The sequence below is a fragment of the Gastrolobium bilobum genome, unplaced genomic scaffold, assembly GCF_033153095.1.
Source record: "Gastrolobium bilobum isolate Gb01-03AN ecotype WA unplaced genomic scaffold, APGP_CSIRO_Gbil_v1 utg5755, whole genome shotgun sequence".
In the NCBI taxonomy this organism is placed as follows: Eukaryota; Viridiplantae; Streptophyta; class Magnoliopsida; order Fabales; family Fabaceae; genus Gastrolobium; species Gastrolobium bilobum.
The window spans coordinates 93,836-113,143 of NW_026900003.1; the positions used below are offsets into that span (position 1 = coordinate 93,836).

General features: G+C 36.8%; 1 protein-coding gene across 3 annotated transcripts; it reads left to right on the top strand.

The window, feature by feature from the left end:
* The first annotated feature begins 1,708 nt into the window (after nucleotides 1-1,708).
* LOC133294818 (protein CONSERVED ONLY IN THE GREEN LINEAGE 160, chloroplastic) lies at nucleotides 1,709-18,113 on the top strand. Of its 3 annotated transcripts, XM_061493573.1 has the most exons (10): nucleotides 1,709-2,095; nucleotides 3,521-3,582; nucleotides 3,689-3,767; nucleotides 3,972-4,067; nucleotides 4,312-4,392; nucleotides 4,899-4,990; nucleotides 12,096-12,191; nucleotides 12,520-12,588; nucleotides 12,765-12,909; nucleotides 17,775-18,113. In XM_061493573.1, the coding sequence occupies exons 1-9, from the start codon at nucleotides 1,772-1,774 to the stop codon at nucleotides 12,895-12,897; spliced, it is 1,032 nt and encodes a 343-aa protein (XP_061349557.1). In that variant the 5' UTR covers nucleotides 1,709-1,771; the 3' UTR covers nucleotides 12,898-12,909; nucleotides 17,775-18,113. The 3 variants fall into 3 exon arrangements, with proteins under 3 accessions (XP_061349557.1, XP_061349556.1, XP_061349558.1); XM_061493572.1 differs by lacking the exon at nucleotides 17,775-18,113 and having other exon boundaries at nucleotides 12,765-13,111; XM_061493574.1 differs by lacking the exon at nucleotides 17,775-18,113 and having other exon boundaries at nucleotides 1,710-2,095; nucleotides 3,533-3,582; nucleotides 12,765-13,111.
* The last annotated feature ends 1,195 nt before the right edge of the window (nucleotides 18,114-19,308 follow it).

Consider the following 19,308-nt stretch of genomic DNA (forward strand, 5'->3'; position numbering starts at 1 on the left):
AAATAAATAAATTGTGTAAAATATATATGAAGTAAATATCTTTTTTTTGGTCCTCAGCAAATTTCACGATACTTTTTTTAGTCCCTAGCAATAAGAAGGGATGAAAGTGGGCATCGTGAAATATGCTGAGGACCGAAAATGGTATTTACTCATATATATTTTGCAAGATGTAATCTTGTGATGAGTAGGGATGAAAGTGGGTTGGGCTGAGCCAAACTTTGCTCCGAAAAGCTCAAGCCTATATCAAAAAATTTAATTTAGTCTGGCCTAAGCCTAATACGAGTCTAACCGTTAGCCTGGTTTGACCGTTTATAAAAAAACAAATGGTCTGGCCTAGCCTGTTAGCCTGTTAATTTTTAACTTTCAAGCAGAACCATGAATCAACTTCACAAAATACTCAAATTATGTTGCTAAACCAAAAATCACATTTTCAACGTCTAAATAGAATCATGAATCACAACAAAACTCATCACAATTTGCATTTAAGTTACTTTCAAAAGCAAAATGCTCAAACTAAATAACATATATTTCATCATATTCAACAAATGAATCCATACTATGTAAATTAAAATAACTACATGAACCCAACAAACACATCATGATGCTTATAGTAAGTATAACCTCTCCCAAAAACCTTTTAATATATTCATATACACAATCTAACATGTGAGATGTTAGTTCCTTCTACATAAGAAATAAAGTCAGATTTCTATTAAAATATAATTAAATATAATTGAGTTATAAATAATTGCAATTAATTAAATTTATATCTTTTATTTTTTTTCAAGGCATACTTATTCTATTTTATTTTATTCAAAATACATAGTACAATATAGGTCGGCTCGTAGACTTATAAGCCAGACCTTGTGAAAGTGAGCCTACGACCTATTTATTAAATAGGTTTTTTTAAGACCCAAGCCTGACCTATTTTACAAAAATATATTAGGTCAGATCTGATCTGACGTAGGCCGAGCTGTAGGCCGATCAGGCCCAGTTTGACCCCTGTGATGAGTTATTATATTTATATTAATTGTAGATTATAATCGGTGTATTTCAAATATTTATACTGAGAACTAATAAATTATTTTTCGATTCTTGGTTTATTGCCAAACATAAATAATAAATGGCATAAATAATAAATAATAAAAATATTAAATTACATAATTTTTAAAACAATAAATAATAATAAATGACAAAATTAATATAAATAATTAACAATAAATATAAAATAAAAATTATAAATAAAAATATTTAATTATTAAACTGAAAATAAAGATAGATAAATGGGAGAGAGTGAGGAGAGAAAAAAATGACAGAAATTGAGAATATTCTGAGTGAGAAAAATTGTGAGGACTGAGGAGAACAAATGAGGAGAATAAGATAGGGGAGGTAGGCACGATTAACACGTGCCTCATGTGGTTCGGCATGTTAAAGGCGCTAGTCTATATCGATCAGTGTATTTTTTTTTTTTTTATTTTGAATAAACGACGATGATGACTTGTAAAACGCAAGTAAAATCACATTTTGCATATGCGGCCATCGTGTTCGTGTGTATATAACTTCACCATTTAAAATTAAATTTTTTACAAAAAGTAAAAAAAATGAGAAGTTTTTTTTTTTTTTTTTAAATAATATTTTTTGGTAATTTAATTTAATTTAACTTTTTTGTTTTGTTTTGAAATGTCGAAATTTAATAGACACAGAATACAATAATATCTCTCCATAGCTGATTCTGAGCTTTCGCTGCTATTCAGAACAGAACAGAAAAAAAATGGCAATTCTGAACTTCAATTGCGTGGCATTTGCAGCCACACCCATCTCACCAGATTCTTCAACTCCTTCTTCTCAACCCTCGCAGGATCCAAGGCAAACCAAGGTTATTCTTCCAAAGAAAAAGCCTATGAAATGGTCCACTGGGGTGGCTCCTGGTGAATACGGTGGTCCTCCGGCCACCACCAAGCTCCGCAAGTACTGGGGAGGCGAGGATCAAGACCCTTTGGCCTCTGATGACTTTATGTGGAACAAAGACTTTGTGGGTCGCTTTAAAAGGTTGATTGAGGATCCTCAACCTTCTCTTCAACCCCCTACTCCAAAGGTCTCAACTTTCATTCAGTTTCTCTCTCTCTCTCTCTCTCTCTCTCAGTCATTACCTATCTGGGTGTCTCTTTTATCTTCTACTGTTGTATTGGTGTCTGTTTTTATTGGAATTTTTGATTGATTGGAAAATATGTATACTGGCTAATTATGCTTATTGCTTTGTGTTTGTGGGTTTTACTTGATTATTGTGTTAATGAGCAAGAGAAATTAATTATACCTATCTCAGTTTCCAAATATTGAATTTTGAGTTTCTGTGACTATCTTATACAGTCAATCCCAATCCCACTCCCACTCAACACTGTTAAGAGACCCACTTACTTGGCCAAACAGGCCCTAAGTTTTCCAGAGCAGATGTAGTGGCTATGGATATGGTCAACCCATCATTGGTGCCCCACCTAACCTAAAGCAATGAAATTGACTGAACCAAGTTTTACTTTAGTTTACACAATCATTATGTTGAGTGACCTGCACTTGTGTATTTTCACTATTTTACATAATGTGACTCTGAGCAAGGGAAGGAAAATATATAAATTGCATAATTCATATTTTGGTAGAAATGGTAATGAAATTATTGTGTGGCTGATACGATTTAAGAATTGAAACACAGCAAGAACACAATAATTTCTGGATAACAACTCAGTATTTGTATTTCTCAGAAATTAAACAGTAAAAACACGAAATCAATTCATATGGTTCTCCATAGTGCTGCTATGGATCAGTGTTTGAAAGAAAACAAGTAATAAATCAGAGGTGCCCTTGCAACCTCCAAAAACCTCACACAGTAATGACCCCTTGGTGCCCTCTTCTGTCCTCCCTCTCCCCTAATTATATTCCCTTAGTAACTAACTTGCAACGCGTAGAACTTCCTCCTCTTCTAACAAATTCTCCGACTCAGCAATAACGGATTGAGTGGAAGTAGAATGTGTGGGCCCATGCCATTGCTTCCTTCCTTTGTCCCTCACGTACACCTTACTGACTTGGGCCTTTCGTAATTAGGCTCTATCAGTGGCACTTCATTATATTGTCGAATGTGTAGATTTACTTCCAACAGAAATGCCCATCAAGGGCTTATAATTTATATTAAACACAATAATGAGTGTGGTAGAAAAGTATGGGGAACAATAACATTTTTCAGCGCCGTCTTCTTTTGCAGTTGCTTCACTCCAATTTTTTGCATAGGATTCAAAATGATATTACACAATATTTGGCTTCTAAGATGCTTTCGTTTTCATCAACGGTGATTCAAGATATTTTAATAGAGACTTGGATTTCGATAGAACACAGTGGTGTTATTCAATCCATGTATCCAACCCCACCTAATGAGAAAAAAAGGCCTTGGTTTTTGTTGTTGATGACTTAAGCAATCTTGGTGAATGATTTTGGATTTGTTTGATTATGTGAGTTGGCTCTGACATAAATAAAGTTCCTTGAACAGGAAGAGCCTTCTGGGTTTCTAAGCTTAAACAGAGTCATGAGCCTTGACAGGTCTTTTTCTACAATATTTGAATTCATGTCTTCATATGTGGTTGCGTCATTCCCTTGTCTTTTGTTCTTTCTTATTGCATAAAATTATTTGAATTATGAACTGTAGTTTGGAAGTTGATTTGAGCAAAGAACTCTCAGCTCCTGCAAATCATAATCTAGACCAGCAAATCGAGGCAGCAGCTGATGTAAGAGATTTGTCTCTTCACTTGATTATTATAACTTTTGGATAAAATTAGTCTTAGTTATGATATATCTCAATATTTAATTGTACTTATTTTTTTTCTATTGAGTTCTATTTGGAAAAAAAAGAAAAAAGAAAAAATACATAATACCTTGTATTGTTTTTCCATGTGATTCAATTCTCTTTTTTCAAATGAAATGGTGATCAGGTGAATGTAAGCAAGAGGGTAAGATGGAAACTGGTACCAACACGCCGTGAGCAAGAAAAATGGGATAGAGCTACCAAGGCTGCAACTGGAGGAAGTGTAAGTGATGTTTTTCTATATAACATTAACTCCTTGCCATTAAGATCTAATTTTGTACTTATTAACTGGGTATATTTTCCAGCTTATGTAACCTAGGATAACTTAATAATATTTGCTTCTGTAAGACAGAGCTCAATCAGTTGACTTTTTGAACCCAAAACAGAAACTTGACAACCTATGTAACTTTAGGAACACTTAGAAGTTACTTTCTACTCTTCAAATATCTGATTTAGACTTCGTGTAGGATGTGATGTTTCGGGAATTAAGGCGATCTCGTGAAGATCCAGAAGTATTGGCTGTTCAATCTGAGGAGCAGTATGCCAAGGTACTCAACAACATTGTCTATTTATTTTTTCTTAATTAAACCCTTTTCTTGGTCGTCTACAGATCAGGGTGTCACCACATTAGTCCTACAAAGATTGTTGTTACCAACTTCATTCTTGAAAAAATTAGCTGTGTTACCACATTAGTCCTCCAAAAATTTTGTCACCACATTGGTCTCTCAAAGATCTTAAACATCACCATATTTGTCCCTTATAAAGGACTAAAGTGGTGGCACAAAAAGACGAATTTGATGACTATTTTATATCTTTGAGGGATTAATTCTCTGACAAAATTCTTTGGGGACTATAGTGGTAACAGTCTTTGAGGGGCTAATTTGGTGACAAAAAAATCTTTGGAGGAGTAATTTTGTGACACTCTAATCTTTGGAGGACCGAGCAGAGGGTTTACTCTTTTTTCTTTGTTAGCAACCTGGTAAATCTTATCCTCTTCCCTTGTGACATTGATTAAATATCAAATTTTGTCTCTAAGCTTATTTTGGGTTTTCAGTTAAAGAAGAAAATGCAAATCCTTACATTGGGTATAGGTGGTGTTGGTCTGGTTTCCGCATATGTTTCTTATACTCCTGAGATTGCAGCTAGGTACTTAAATTTCTTCACTCACTTATTGACTTAGTTATTCTGAATTGGTGATCATCCTATATCTTTCCTATCTTTCATCAATGCTATCAAATATGGTTAAACCGAGGGCTAAAGTTCAGTTTAATGTACAACCACCATCCAGTAATCATACTCAAAAAAGATATATGAACTGAAAACTTCTTGACACATGGGGTATGACATTGTTCTAGATTAGTTTATAACTAAAGGGGTTTTAAATTTTAACAGTTCACTCACTTCATATTCATTATAATGCATCTCCCTCTTTGAAATACAAATGGTCAATACTGTTCAAAAAGTCTTTACTCATGAGTGTAGGGATTTAGGTTGGTTAGAGCAACAAAGATTTTTTCAAAAATATGGAGGGAAAAGAAAGGGATGGTAAAATATTTACATTCCCTGCATTTGAATACAAAATGAGGAATTTAAATGCAGCATATCTTTCTTGTGTTTACATTGGATTAAACTAATCATTAAAGAGACTGGAAAGAAAAGAAAAGAAAAGAAATTAGTTTTGTAGAAACAATAATTCCTTTCCTTGCTTTAGACCAATTCAGAAAGAAATGGGTTTTTCTCTCAAGGAGGGGAATTGAGTAAATAGGTCCTCTCCATTCTTCTTCCTTACTAGAAGTTAACTTAGACACAATGAACTTTGAGATGGGACATCTGAGCTTAGACAACTAAAGTTTGAGCTTAGCTATGGAGACTTGTCGAGTGGGCGAAGGCTCTGAACCTGTGCGAGAAGAAGAAGACTTGTTGGAACGAAGCGTTAAAAAGCCTAAGGATGTTGGCTTTGAAGACGCTACCATGGAAGGGGCTAACCTTGCAATAAGGGTTCAAGAGCCAAGCGCTGGATTGACCTCTGAAGGGAAACCACCGCAACCCAGGAGTATTCTTGATGGAGAAGGCAAGAGGGTAGTGTCTTACAAAGACATGGTGCTCCAACTCAATGGAGGAGATGATGACATTCATAGTGACGAGGAAGATTGGAGGGACACTCAAAGGAGAGAAGAGGAAGAAGATGGTATGATGGAGGAAGAAGTCACTGTAGTTCAAGCTAACCCCCTCTGCCCTGTTTATCATATATCCAAGAAACAACACAAAGAAGATTGTAAAAGATGGGAAAAAGCTCTCATCGTTAAACTTTTAGGGAGACGGATTAGCAACCGCTACCTAATGACAAGACTGAACAAAATGTGGGCTCTAAGAGGTGGTACAGAAGTCATTGACCTGGACAACGGCTACATCCTAATAAATTTTCAGGAAGAGAAGGATTATCTCCATGTATTACAAGAAGGCCCATGGGTGGTGGTGGGTCACTATGTTGTTGTGCAGAGATGGAGACCAATGTTTGACCCATATGATGAACAAGTTAAACGGCTAGCAGTTTGGGTGCGCATCCCTGGGCTTCCGCTTGAGGTATACACTGCTCAACACCTATGGAGAATAGGTAATCTTCTTGGAAAGACGCTTAAGGTGGATAAGAATTCGTTGAGGAAGTATGATGGAGGAACAGGTGAGTATGCAGAGCACACGGAAAAAGGCAAGTTTGCCCGCATTTGCATAGAAGTAGACTTAAGGAAATCTTTTATTCCAACGTTTGAGGTTCTGGGCAGAACATTCCAAGTGGCGTATGAAGGTCTTCAATTAGTTTGCTTCAAGTGTGGCTGTTATGGCCACAGGCAAGAGTCATGTATTGGGAATTCCCCTATTCCAACGAACCTATCCCCGGTAGGCACTAGTATCCAGAGGAAGGAGAAGAGTCCCATGGAAAAAATCCCATCTAGGGATAACAAGGATGACGCGTTTGGCGAATGGATGCTGGTCCAGAAGCGTAACAGGATTCGTAAACCTAATACCTCCTCCAGAGGTCAGCCGGAGGAGAAGAAAAAGCCTCAGCAACGCCACTCCGGTGTAGGAGATCCGAATAGATCTGCTACAGGTAATGGGACAAAAGATAGCAGCCTTAACACTAGGTATGAGGCACTGGCCACAGCAGAGGAGCAGGATGTGGCAGGTATACAGAGTGAAGCCACTCGAAGCCAAATTCCTACTAAAAAGGTGTCAGCTTTGACAGGTAGCAGCAAGGTTTCAGGAAGTGGTACCCCACCAAATCTTCTCTATCAAGCCCCAAAGTCAACGGCTCCAGGTAAAGGGTACAACCCAAATGGTAATGGATCTCGTAGTACCACTAAGCAACCCTCTGGTTCGATTAAGGGCCCGAGTAAGTTGGTCCCTAGTGTTAAGGCCCAAGGGCACCAGAAAATTGCTTTTAACGAAACCGTAGAGCATCTGGGCCAGCCAAAGCCCCTGCCCAAAAATCTTGCTCCCATCCTTGCCCCTGCAAAATCCGACTTGCTACAGGTGTCCCAAGTTAGCAACGCGATGCAGCTCGAGGAAAGCAAACGGAAGGAACTGGACATCCTCCAGTTCATGAGTCGAATGCCAAGAGAGGTTAGTGAAGATGCCCTCAACCAAGCAATCGACTACATGCAGATTAGCCAAGGAGGTAATATCAAGCTGGCCGGTCAGTCCTTGGAGAGGAAAGAGAATGTTAACCCTAGAGATGGCAAGGAGCATGGCTACCATAGATCTCGGAGCAATAGTCCATCGAAACCCTCTTTGGGAGGCCGAAATACCCAGCCGTTGGCGGAGAGAAAGGATAGTGGGAGAAGTGGTGCCCGATCTACCACTAACAATCCAACCCCTTCTCAATGAATGTTTTCATATGGAACTGCCGTGGAGCTGCGAAGAAGCGCTTCAAAGGAATCATAGGGACGTTCTCGAAGAAATACAAGTGTGATATGGTAGTGTTGCTTGAGCCTAGAATTAGTGGTGTCAGAGCCGCCAAGGTGATTCGGTCTCTTGGGTTCTCTAATTCGATCGTAGAGGAAGCTGTTGGCTTCGCTGGTGGTATTTGGATTCTCTGGAATCAAGATAAGTTCTCTGTTTCGTTAATTGAGAAAAGTTCTCAGTATATTCTTGTTAGAGTGCAGGTTCCTGACAACCCTCCCTTTCTCTTTACGGCTGTGTATGCTACTCCCAGAAGAGAAAATAGGAAGGAGCTTTGGGATGACCTGAAAAGGATCTCAGTGCAGTACCTGGAACCGTGGATGGCTGCTGGAGACTTCAACGAGATTGCAGTGGCGCATGAAAAACGAGGAGGAGCCCCTGCGGATCTAGGTAATTGCTCTAATTTTGCTGCTATTCTCAATGACTGTCAGCTGCTGGATATGGGTAGTGTGGGTCCTAAATTTACCTGGAAAGGTCCAAAATTTTCGAACCTTGATAGAGTCTTCAAGAGATTGGATAGAGCTGTAGCTAACATCCAATGGAGATTGCTGTTTGAAGATGCAGTAGTCCAGGTTATTCCTAAAATTCAATCGGACCACAATCCCTTGCTCATCTCTTTATTGAAAGCTTCTTCCCCTTGGGAAGAGAGGCCTTTTAGGTTTTTTCCTCCGTGGCTGGAGCATCCTACTTTTAAGCAGGTCCTAGCTGACAACTGGAAGTCGAATGATGGTTCTGCCTCAAACCTGATCAAGCTAGTTCCAGTTCTTCGAGATTGGAACAAACACACATTCAGGTTTATCCATAGGAAAAAAATATCCATTATTCGAAGGCTTGATGGTATCCAGAGGAGCTTGGAAACTAGACATAATTCGTTTCTGGTGAAATTGGATTTGGAGCTTAGAAGAGAGTTGGAACTTACCTTGGACCTGGAGGAACAATTATGGTACCAAAAGTCTAGAGCCTTGTGGATTCGGCATGGGGACAGAAACACAAAGTTTTACCATACTACAACTATTGCCAGAAGGGGTAGAAATAAAATTTATGCTCTGCAAAATGAAGCAGGTAGGTGGATTAGAAGGGATAATGAGCTCAAGAGCATGGTGTCTAGCTTCTACCTCAAGCTTTATTCTGAAGATAATCATGCTAGAATTTGGAAGCAAACGGCCAATAAGTGGCCTGAACTGGATCCTATTGATTTGATGGCCCTCTCCAGACCGGTTAACTCTGAGGAAATTAAGAGAGCCTTCTTCCAAATGGGACCCCACAAGGCTCCTGGCCCAGATGGGTTCCCAGCTGCCTTTTTTCAGAAAAATTGGGATTTCCTTGCTGATAAGCTTTGTAAAGATGTTAAGGAGTTCATTGACAGCCCGGAGAAAATTCAAGAAATCAATGATACCCTACTGGTCCTATGTCCTAAAGTGGATAAGCCGGAAAGAGTGGACCAATTGAGGCCCATAGCTTTGTGTAATGTTATCTATAAAGCGATATCCAAGATCATTGTTAACCGTCTCAAGCCCGTCTTGGATAAGCTTATTTCTCCATTCCAGACCAGTTTTGTCCCTGGCAGAAATATTCATGATAATGTCATCATTGCTCAAGAAATGACTCACTCCATGAATAGGCTCACAGGTAAGAAAGCTTTCATGTCTATTAAGATTGATCTTGCTAAAGCTTATGACCGTCTGAATTGGGTTTTCATCAGAAACATCCTTATAGAAGCAGGTATCCCTCACTCTTTAGCTGATTTAATTGAAGGTTGTGTTCAGTCGGCCAGATTCCAGGTCCTGTGGAATGGAAGCCCCTCTGAGAAATTCTCTCCCTCCAGGGGCATCCGGCAAGGTGATCCCATCTCCCCGTATTTATTTGTTATGTGTATGGACAAACTGTCTCATTTAATTGCTGAGGCTGTCAGTAAAAAGCTGTGGAAGCCAATGAAGGCAGGTAGAAGAGGGCCAGCTATCTCTCACCTCATGTTTGCAGATGACCTGGTATTATTTGGAGAAGCTAGTCTGGATCAGCTAAATGTTATGATGAGCTGTCTGAAAGATTTTTGTGATATGTCTGGGCAGTTGATAAGTATTGACAAGACTATAATTTACTTCTCTAAGAATACTTGCCTGGTTGATAAGGTTACCATTGCGCAGGCTAGTGGTTTCAAAATGGCCAATTCTCTTGGCAAGTACTTGGGGGCCATGCTTTGGCATGGGCGAGGGAGAAGAAAGAACTACTCTGGTGTGCTCAATAGAGTCAAGTCTCACCTAGCTAACTGGAAAAGGCACCTCCTCTCCTTCGCGGGTAGAGTTACCTTGGCCAACTCAGTTATTAGCACTATCCCTGTTTACCATATGCAACACAGCTCTCTTCCACTGTCAATCTGCAATGAGATAGAACAAATCCAAAGGTCCTTTATTTGGGGAGATTTGCCTGATAAGAAGAAAGTTCATCTTGTTGCTTGGGACAATGTGTGCAAACCCAAGTGTTCGGGAGGCCTGGGCATTCATAAGCTTTCGATTCACAACGAAGCTTTTCTTCACAAACTAGCTTGGAGGATAACCAGCAACAGTGAGTCTCTTTGGGTGCAAGTCCTTACTGGTAAATATGGCAGATTGCAAGATCTTAGAAGATCTATCAAGACCTCCCAATCTGACTCTAGTCTTTGGAAAAGCCTGGGCAGAATCTGGGAAGACTTCCTGTCATCTATGCAGTGGAATGTTGGGAATGGGAAAGATGTTGCTTTCTGGCTGGATAAGTGGACCCAACTAGACTTGCCTCTAATTGATTATACCACTTCGGATGTAGAACATTGTCATGTTAATTGCAGGGTGGCAGATCTGGTTGACTATGACACTGGGCAGTGGAATCTGGAGACTATAAGGAGGAGCCTTCCCTTGGAGGTGGTGCAAGTCCTTCGCCCCATTATCCCCCCGGTCAGTACTGGTAGGGATGATAGCCTCATGTGGAAGAACTCTCCTAATAGCAAAAACGTTGTCCGTTTAGCTTAAAATAATCTCATGGATTTTGAGGCTATGCCTACTGATCCCATCTGGAAAGCTATCTGGAAGTGGAGAGGCCCCCAAAGAATTTGTGCCTTTATGTGGATGGTGTACCATGGCAGGCTTCTCACTCAAGAATACTCAGCTAAGTGGGGTGACTCCCCTTTCTGCCATTTGTGCTCCACTGAGGTAGAAAGCATAGCTCATGTCCTTAGGGACTGCAGTAAGGCAGCCCCAATTTGGGAGGCCTGGTTCCTTGGCTCCCCTCCTAGGAATTTTTTCAGTTTGCCTCTCAAGGAGTGGTTCCAAATGAATATCAACCAGAAGTGGCCCAACCAGCAACTCTTAAACTGGCTTGACATTTTTGCTGCCACCATCTGGCACCTGTGGAAGTGGCGAAATTGTGATATGCATGATACTCAGCTCACTAGACCAGACCAGCCTTTAATTTTCTTATCCAAGTTTATCAGGGATATAGTATCTGGTGGTTTGAATAGAAGAAATGCTCAGAGCCACTCGCGTGCTCACCGCAGAGAGTGCTGGTTAGCTCCTCCTCCGGGTTGGATTAAACTCAATGTTGATGCTACTGTGCAGCCTATCTCCGAGTTGGCTGCATGTGGGGGCCTATTCAGAGATGAGGTAGGCAACTGGAGATCTGGTTTCCTCTATAAGGTGGGTATTTGCTCCCCTTTAATTGCTGAACTTTGGGCAATCTTAATGGGTATCAGGGTAGCCTGGACTAAAAGAGTGTCTCAACTGTTAGTTGAAAGTGACTGTCTATTAGCTATCCAAGCTATAAATGGTAACACAGCCATTAATGGAACCTCACAGATTGTGGACAGCATTAGAAGCTGGAGTAACAAGGATTGGAATGTTATTTTCTTGCATGTCACTAGGGACAACAATGTTTGTGCAGATACTCTTGCTAAGCTAGCTTCTTCTGCGAATGAGAATTTGATTCTTTTGGATGACGCTCCCTGTGAGCTGAGTCAGAACCTGGATGCGGAATCCACTTTGATGTAATTTCTTTTGGGCTCTAGCCCCTTTGTTTTATTAAAAAAAAAAAAAAAAATGAACTTTGAGATGGTTAAAAATAAAAACTAACAGGAAATTACTAACTTCAAGTTGTTATTGAGAGACATATTGGACAAATCCATACTGTTGTGCTGGTTATCAATTATTATTCATAAAAGTTGAAATTACTAATAAAAGATAAGGTATTAGTAATAGTATCTTTCAAAAGAAAGTTTTAAGGTTTATCCATATTTTTTTTAATGTATACTTGTCTTTCATGTCTTCAGCTTTGGTGCTGGCTTTCTTGGTTCTTTGGCATATATTCGGATGCTGGGAAGTAGCGTGGACGCGCTAAAAACGAATGGTGCAAAGGGCCTTGTCAAGTAATCTATAGATGATAGATTTACTATGCAGAATTTAATGTCTTGAGTAGATAAACACGAGTCTTCTTGTTACCACCATGACTATTTGATTAGTGAAGTTTTCAATTTTTCATTGGTATGATTCCAAAATTATTTTGTCCATGTTGAAGTTTACAGCAACCATATATAATATCACGGTAAAAGAAAGGTAGAAAAATTTAACCTAGGCTATTATATCCTTAACAATATCGTTTAAGGATAGTGCTATCTTCCACAGTTCCACATGGTATGCTAAATAGGAGGGAATTGAATTTCTATCACTTGGTTTCTTATTGTATGTTACTTGCAGGGGAGCAATTGGGCAGCCAAGATTGCTAGTTCCTGTTATATTAGTCATGGTTTTTAACCGTTGGAATGGGTAAGTCCTATTTTCATATGCAATTGGAACAACTATTATTTTGTTTAATGAAGTCAATTTAATTTGCTAACAAAATTTCTTGAACTTTTTTTTCTTGATTTAATCCATAGGGCATTTGTATTTGTTCATGAACCTATCCTAGTTTTCTGCACTTAACAAGGCCTTTTTGGTTGCAGGATTCTCGTTCCCGAATTTGGATTTATGCAGTTACAATTGATACCAATGCTAGTGGGTTTTTTCACATACAAGATTGCAACTTTTGCTCAAGCTATAGAGGATGCGCTTACTGTAGCTGTTAAAAAGACCTAAATGTCAGATGAGGTGGGAATGATCCTTCTCATTAGTTTTGGGTCTTTTCTCCTGCATTTTGAATTTGTTATTGTATTTATGCTTACCCTTTAGTCTTCGGCTTTCATTCTTTTGCCCCCACATTAATTAATGTTGTTTATATTACATATTTTAATTACACCATGGGACACATGATTAATTACATTCATGTATTCTGTTTTGGAAAATCGATGTCTTAATATCTAACTTATTTTTCCTTTAGTTTCGAATCTTTAGTATTTGGGTTTTATAATTCTCATTTAACATGAGAATTTGAATTTTCCTACACACCTTTCGATTTCCGTGCCAACGTGGGTTCTACACATAATTTTTTCTTACATACGTGGGTCTCATTCAATTCTCATGTTGAATGAGAAATATAAAACCCTTAGTATTTCCCCTCATTTTAGCACATTGATTGCATTTATGTCTTTTTACATGTGGGTTATCAAGTTGTCCAACATATGTTGCTCGAAAGAGAAGGCCAGTTATAATAGAAGGAAATCTGAGTCCTCCACTATTTGTCCCTAATTTTATCCTAGGATGAGTGGTGGAGTAGTTTGTTATTGGTGGTGGAACAAAAGGTAGTAGAGGTGGAAGAGGAAGTGAACTAGATGAAAAAAATGTTTACGGCAAAATAAAGGCATTTTTTACATTCAAATTTTATAATTGTTGGCTAAGCAATATAAGAATATTAAGTCTTATATCCAATTTTGATAATTGATTTACTTATATTTAACAATTCACATATTTAATAAATTAAGGCCCTTAGATATGAATAAAATCAATAACAAAAAATAAGTGTAATTTACACTAATGCAAAATAATCTTAACCAGTGATATATTATTTTCCACAGGTAAAAGTGATATTTTCCTTTTTTATATATTATTAATTTAAATTACATTAATGGACATATGCTATCACTACCACCTCAAAGTGAAAATGACATCAGATCCTATCTTCAAGATTCACCATGATAGAGTATTTCTATATATATATTACACTAGAATATATTTCGTTCATTTTATGATATTTTTTTAAATTTAGGTAAATTTAAATTTAAAAATATTTTAAACTATAAAAGTGATATTTAAAATTATATACAAATATTCATAATTAATTTAAGATGATTTTAATGCCACAAAAAAAAAAAATAAGAGAAAAAATGTTAAGAACAACATGTGTTATTCTTTAACTAAAAGTACATTAAGAGATTTAATTAATCAAGAAGGGGGAACTCTAATTATATATATACATACGGAAAATAGATATAAATTATTTAGATTTCCTCAGAATTAGTATCTGTCGATTGCATTTATAAATTTTTATATTAGAATGTCTAATACCATGTAAGATAAAATTGAAGCGTTTAATCGAGACCTACAATTGCATGTTGTAGACTCTTTCTGTACTGATACACCCAGTATGTATTCAGATAATCCCTCTCAGAAAGCCGTATATCCTGATTTAATTGTCATCAATCGTGCATATGTCTCGAAATTAATATTGTGATGCATCATAATAGTATTTTAGATATTTGCATTCTTCCTTGTGTGTTCAGTTTTGAAGGCTGAATGAGTATAGAAAAAGTAGCCAATAGGATTAAAGATAAATGGTGTTGAAAGTAAAAAATAGCAGGCTAGTGGTTAAAGTTAAAAACTAAGTAAATTTGTGATATTTTAACAACAAAAAGCAATTCCTTTTTTATTCCAAAGGGGTCAGTCGAAGATGTGGTCTTATAGAAGAGCCTAGAAGAGTGAGGTGGATCATTGGAATTGGTTGTTAAGTTGAGAAATGAAAAGTTAACAAGTTACTTAAACTAAGTTAAAATAACTTAGATATTTCAGGAAGACCAAATAGGTTTCCTTTTCTTTCTCAAGTCCCACGAAGCCTTCCTCTTCTCCTCCTCTTCCTTGTGTTTTGCATGGCTGAACATGGTTTATTAAAAAGGAGCTAAGTCATATCTCTTAAACTAAACACTTTCAGGTGAAAGTTTCTACATGAAACTTGTAGTTTAGGAGCTTGTGAATACAACCATGTAATTAATTTTTCAAGAGGGGTTGTGATGAATGGATTTTATACTCTCCAAAGTCATGGAGTTGTGGCTGAACTTGTGTGAAAAGCTGATGGTTTCAAGAGTTTAAAGTGTGGAGATTAACCTAGAGTTGTTTTGGAACAAGGTAACCTACTTGATTTCTAGTGGTTTAATATGGAGAATTCATCTTTGTTCTTCCTATGTTAAGGATAAATATTTAAAATCTTGAATATTTGATGAAGTTTTGATGGGATTAAAGTTTGATTTGCTGAATTAAAAGAAAACTACGCAAACTAGTCTAAAGAAAAAGTGACAAACCCTAATAGAGGTAATCTAGCCTCTGTTTTGAAAAATTTATAATTGAAGTTTAAGAACTCCAAATGGAGTGTGGTTTGCTCCAAATTAAACATATGTAAGTCTAGTATAACATATGAAAGATTCAGAATAATACAACCAGAATTGAAGATTTCGTTATTGAAAGAGTGAAGGTTGTTCAGGCTGTAATGAAATATTGTTTTCCTCTAGCCCAAATTAAAAAGGGCATGTCCCACTCATTTCTTAATGAAATGAAGTGTGTGATACATCAAATTTAAGATTAAGATGTCTAGTTTCTTGTCAAAAAGAGTGTATTTTTATGAGGTCTGGATCATGCCCAGATTAAGAAAGTGTGGACAGTGTTCGAATTTTCCCTGTGTTGGCAACATGTTACATGGATTTTTCAAGATTCATAACTCCTTCGCTTCTTAACGAAACAGGACGAATCTTATGTCAAATTAAATCCCCAGATGTCTAGTATTTGTCATAAAAATTTCTGAATAAAATGGGTTGGTTAGCATTTCCAGAAAAATACAGAAGTTTCTGCTGCCCTATTTTTTGACGACGGGTTTAAGCAATTTGCTTACAGCGGACATATCTTGAGTTATGCTTATCGAAACGAAGCTTATAATACACCGTTGTAAAGCTTATGGCCTAGATTAAGATGGTGAAGTTTCAGAATTTAATAAGAACAATTCAAGTACAATAGTTTTAAGAGTTGGATAAAATAATCTAAGTAAATTGGTGAATTAACATATAAATGTTAATTGTTTGAATTGCAAGGACACTTAATCAGTAATTGATAGTGTCTTGTTTGTGATACTAGTGTGTATTCAGAAGCAATTTATTGGGGAATCAAGTTGTCTATAAGTAAAGCTTTGCATGTAAGCTTTCTGTTTAAGGAGTTTTCTTCTGTCTTATTGTTCTACCAGAATCCGGTGGGATAATGGTTATTGTCTGTATTAATAATATGGTTGGACATTGGAATAGTATTATGTATATGGTAAATAAAAATGTAATGCATGAGGTATGTTGATATCTAAGTTAAATAATGAGTTCAACGTTGACATATCTGTTAATATGTGAAACGATTGACGTATTTGTTAACATGTGAAATGATTTACATATTTGTTGATATGTAGAATGAATAACTTGTATGTGAATATGCAGAAAGAATTGACGTATTTGTTAATATGTGAAATGATTATTATGTCTGTTAATATGCGAAATGATTGATGTGTCTGTTGATATGTTAAATGATTGATGTGTCTGATGATTTGTGAAATGACTGGTATATCTGATAAGTCTGGAAATGTACTTTGAGTGATGTTCAGATACTTTAATGTTTTGATAAATTTGACGGTGAATCAGTTGTATCTCGTAAAGAGAAAAGTAATGAATACTAAATGTCTGTGATGTTTGTACATGTAATCCTTAGAAAAATGGATGCTTTTTAAATGTGTTGAGTTAAAAGTACATAATTCTATAAAGTAAATTATATATAAATATACATGAAATATGAGTGAATTCCAGTACGAGGCCAATGAATAACTGGTCGTACAAGTTGAGATCATTTGATAAATGGATGACTTTGATGGAATATGATAAGTTATTACCGTGAACGTATCCGGTCCTCGGATGGTTCCGGCTATTTGTGATGTGAAGATAAATATATCTGCGATTGTAATACAGGTTTATCTTGTATTTCTGTAATGCATTGTAATGTGTAGATTGAATGTGTGTGTGTGTGTTGTAATGTAATGTATTTGTTTAATTGATGAATTACTTTGTATTATGATGTGTTTTGTCTAATAACTTATTTGGTGTGTCTGTCTGTTAATTAAATATATTTACTGATTTTTCTTATTCTCTACTGTTTGTTTAATTAATTTGTTGTCTGTTGATTTTTATTGTATTTGTAAGTTTTGTTGATATTCTAAAAATTAAAGAAATTATTAGTAGTGGTTTTTGAAAGAAGAATATGATAATGAAAGTGAGTATGTCTGTGAATGCTATGATACTGGGAGATATTACTTCGAGAGTATTAGGTTAACGAAAGAAAGATGAAAACTTTTGTAAGAACTGTAGCATTGGATTACATGATAAATTCTATAAGATTAATGGTAAATTGTGAATGATTTACTAATGTAAATAAAGTTGTTTGAAAGTGCTTGTGCGTTTACATGTTTATTATTTACCATTGTATGTTTACAAATTATATATAAGCTAACTGTTTAATTTAAATATGTTAAATTGCTTGTCAAACTATAATGATTGCATGAAAATTAACCATAGGATGCAAATGAACTAGATTTAATAATATGAAATTTTGTATGTTATGTGCTGTATGTTTTGTCTGAATATTGTATGTGTAATCTATATGTTTATGCTATTCTACGTGTGCTGACCAATTATGCAGGAAATGAACTTAAGAATGGGAGACTATTCTATAAACTTAGAGTTTAATGGGATTTCAAATCTCACCCTGCGTTTGGGGACACATTTCAGGTTCTTTCTCGGACGACGTGTTTTCAAAGAACTAGGAACGTGAAAAAGGTGGTTAGCAGACGTCAAGAGCAGCGCGATTGACTAACGTTTGGGATTATTCATGTATGGTTGTGTTTCAAATAAATTATGTATTTGAGTTGAAAATATTATTGGTACCGCTGTATATAAGTTATAGAAGGTCATGTCGTTAAAGGTTTGGATATATTGCATACAATAAAGTATGTCTGTATGTTTCAAGTTTGCTGTGAGTAAGTGGGAATATATGGATAGATTCTGAAGATGCTACATGAATATGTATGTATAAGTTATGTCTGGATATGAGGTTTAAGAATTTGGATAGTCCGATAAACAAAGGTTATGCTGCCCATTTTTACAGAATTGGTAACTATTACAATTTGGTGTTAAGTATTAACTCTATGCAGTTATGGGGCTGTGCAGTTTATTATAATGTTGTGAACATAAATGATACAAATGAAAAGTTTTAATTAATCACGTAGTTTCAAGAGAACTATGCTGATACTTAGAGGAAGTCTTCTGCTATTCTTATTAAATTAAGTGTGCATCTATACCGTTTTGCGTGGCATTCTGGCTAGGTAAACTGGGGTTTTACAGGGAACTTCAGCATCTCCAGGCAGTGTTTCTGGTGGGCTTGTGCTCACAGATGAAGTAATTTGTCCAAGTTGGATTTCAATGTTTCTAACAACAACATTATTCCTTGTCATAGATTCTTTTATAATATTCTCTAAGAAGTTGATGCGTTGTTCATCCCTAGGAAACAGAGTGTTAAACTGTCTTTGTCTGATTTTATCATCAGCTCTGTTTTTCCCGATGGTGTTGAGCTACTGCTGTTGATTGTTGCTGAATCTCTGGTTATTGGGTGGTCTCCAAGGTTGGTTATAATTTTGATCTTTCTGCCCTGAATTACCGTAACATTGATTGTTGTTTCGTCCCGCAAAGTTGTTGTTGTTATCCCTGGAGTAGTTAGAATTCCTGCCACTATAGTTTTTCGCATAGCATATTGGTGCTGTCTGGGGACAATCTGATGAGTCGTGATCATCGCAACAGGTTGGGCAAGGTTCACTCTCAGGGGTTGGGAGCTGAGAAACATTGGATCTGGGTTGATTTTGGTCAGCCTTCAAGTTTTTCACTTCGTTCATCAGAGTTGCCAGTTGCTTGTCCAGCTCCAATATTACTGGCTTTTTGAGGGGAATAACCCTCTTGATTGGCCATTGAAGGCATCTTTTTGTAACATTTTCAATGATCTCGTAACGGGACTCAATCGTCCTTTCAAAGAAATTTCCTCCCGTGGCAAAGTCTAGATGAGATTGAGATGTGTGGTTGATACCGTTGTAGAAAGTTTGGAGAACTCCCCAACTTTCCAATCCATGGTTAGGACATTTCTTCATTATGTTCTTGTATCGTTCTCATGTCTCGTAGAGATTTTCTCCATAGTACATTCTGAAGTTGGACAACTCTGCCCTTACTTCTGCCAAGCGATACATGGGAACGAATCTCTCTATGAATCTGTTAGAGA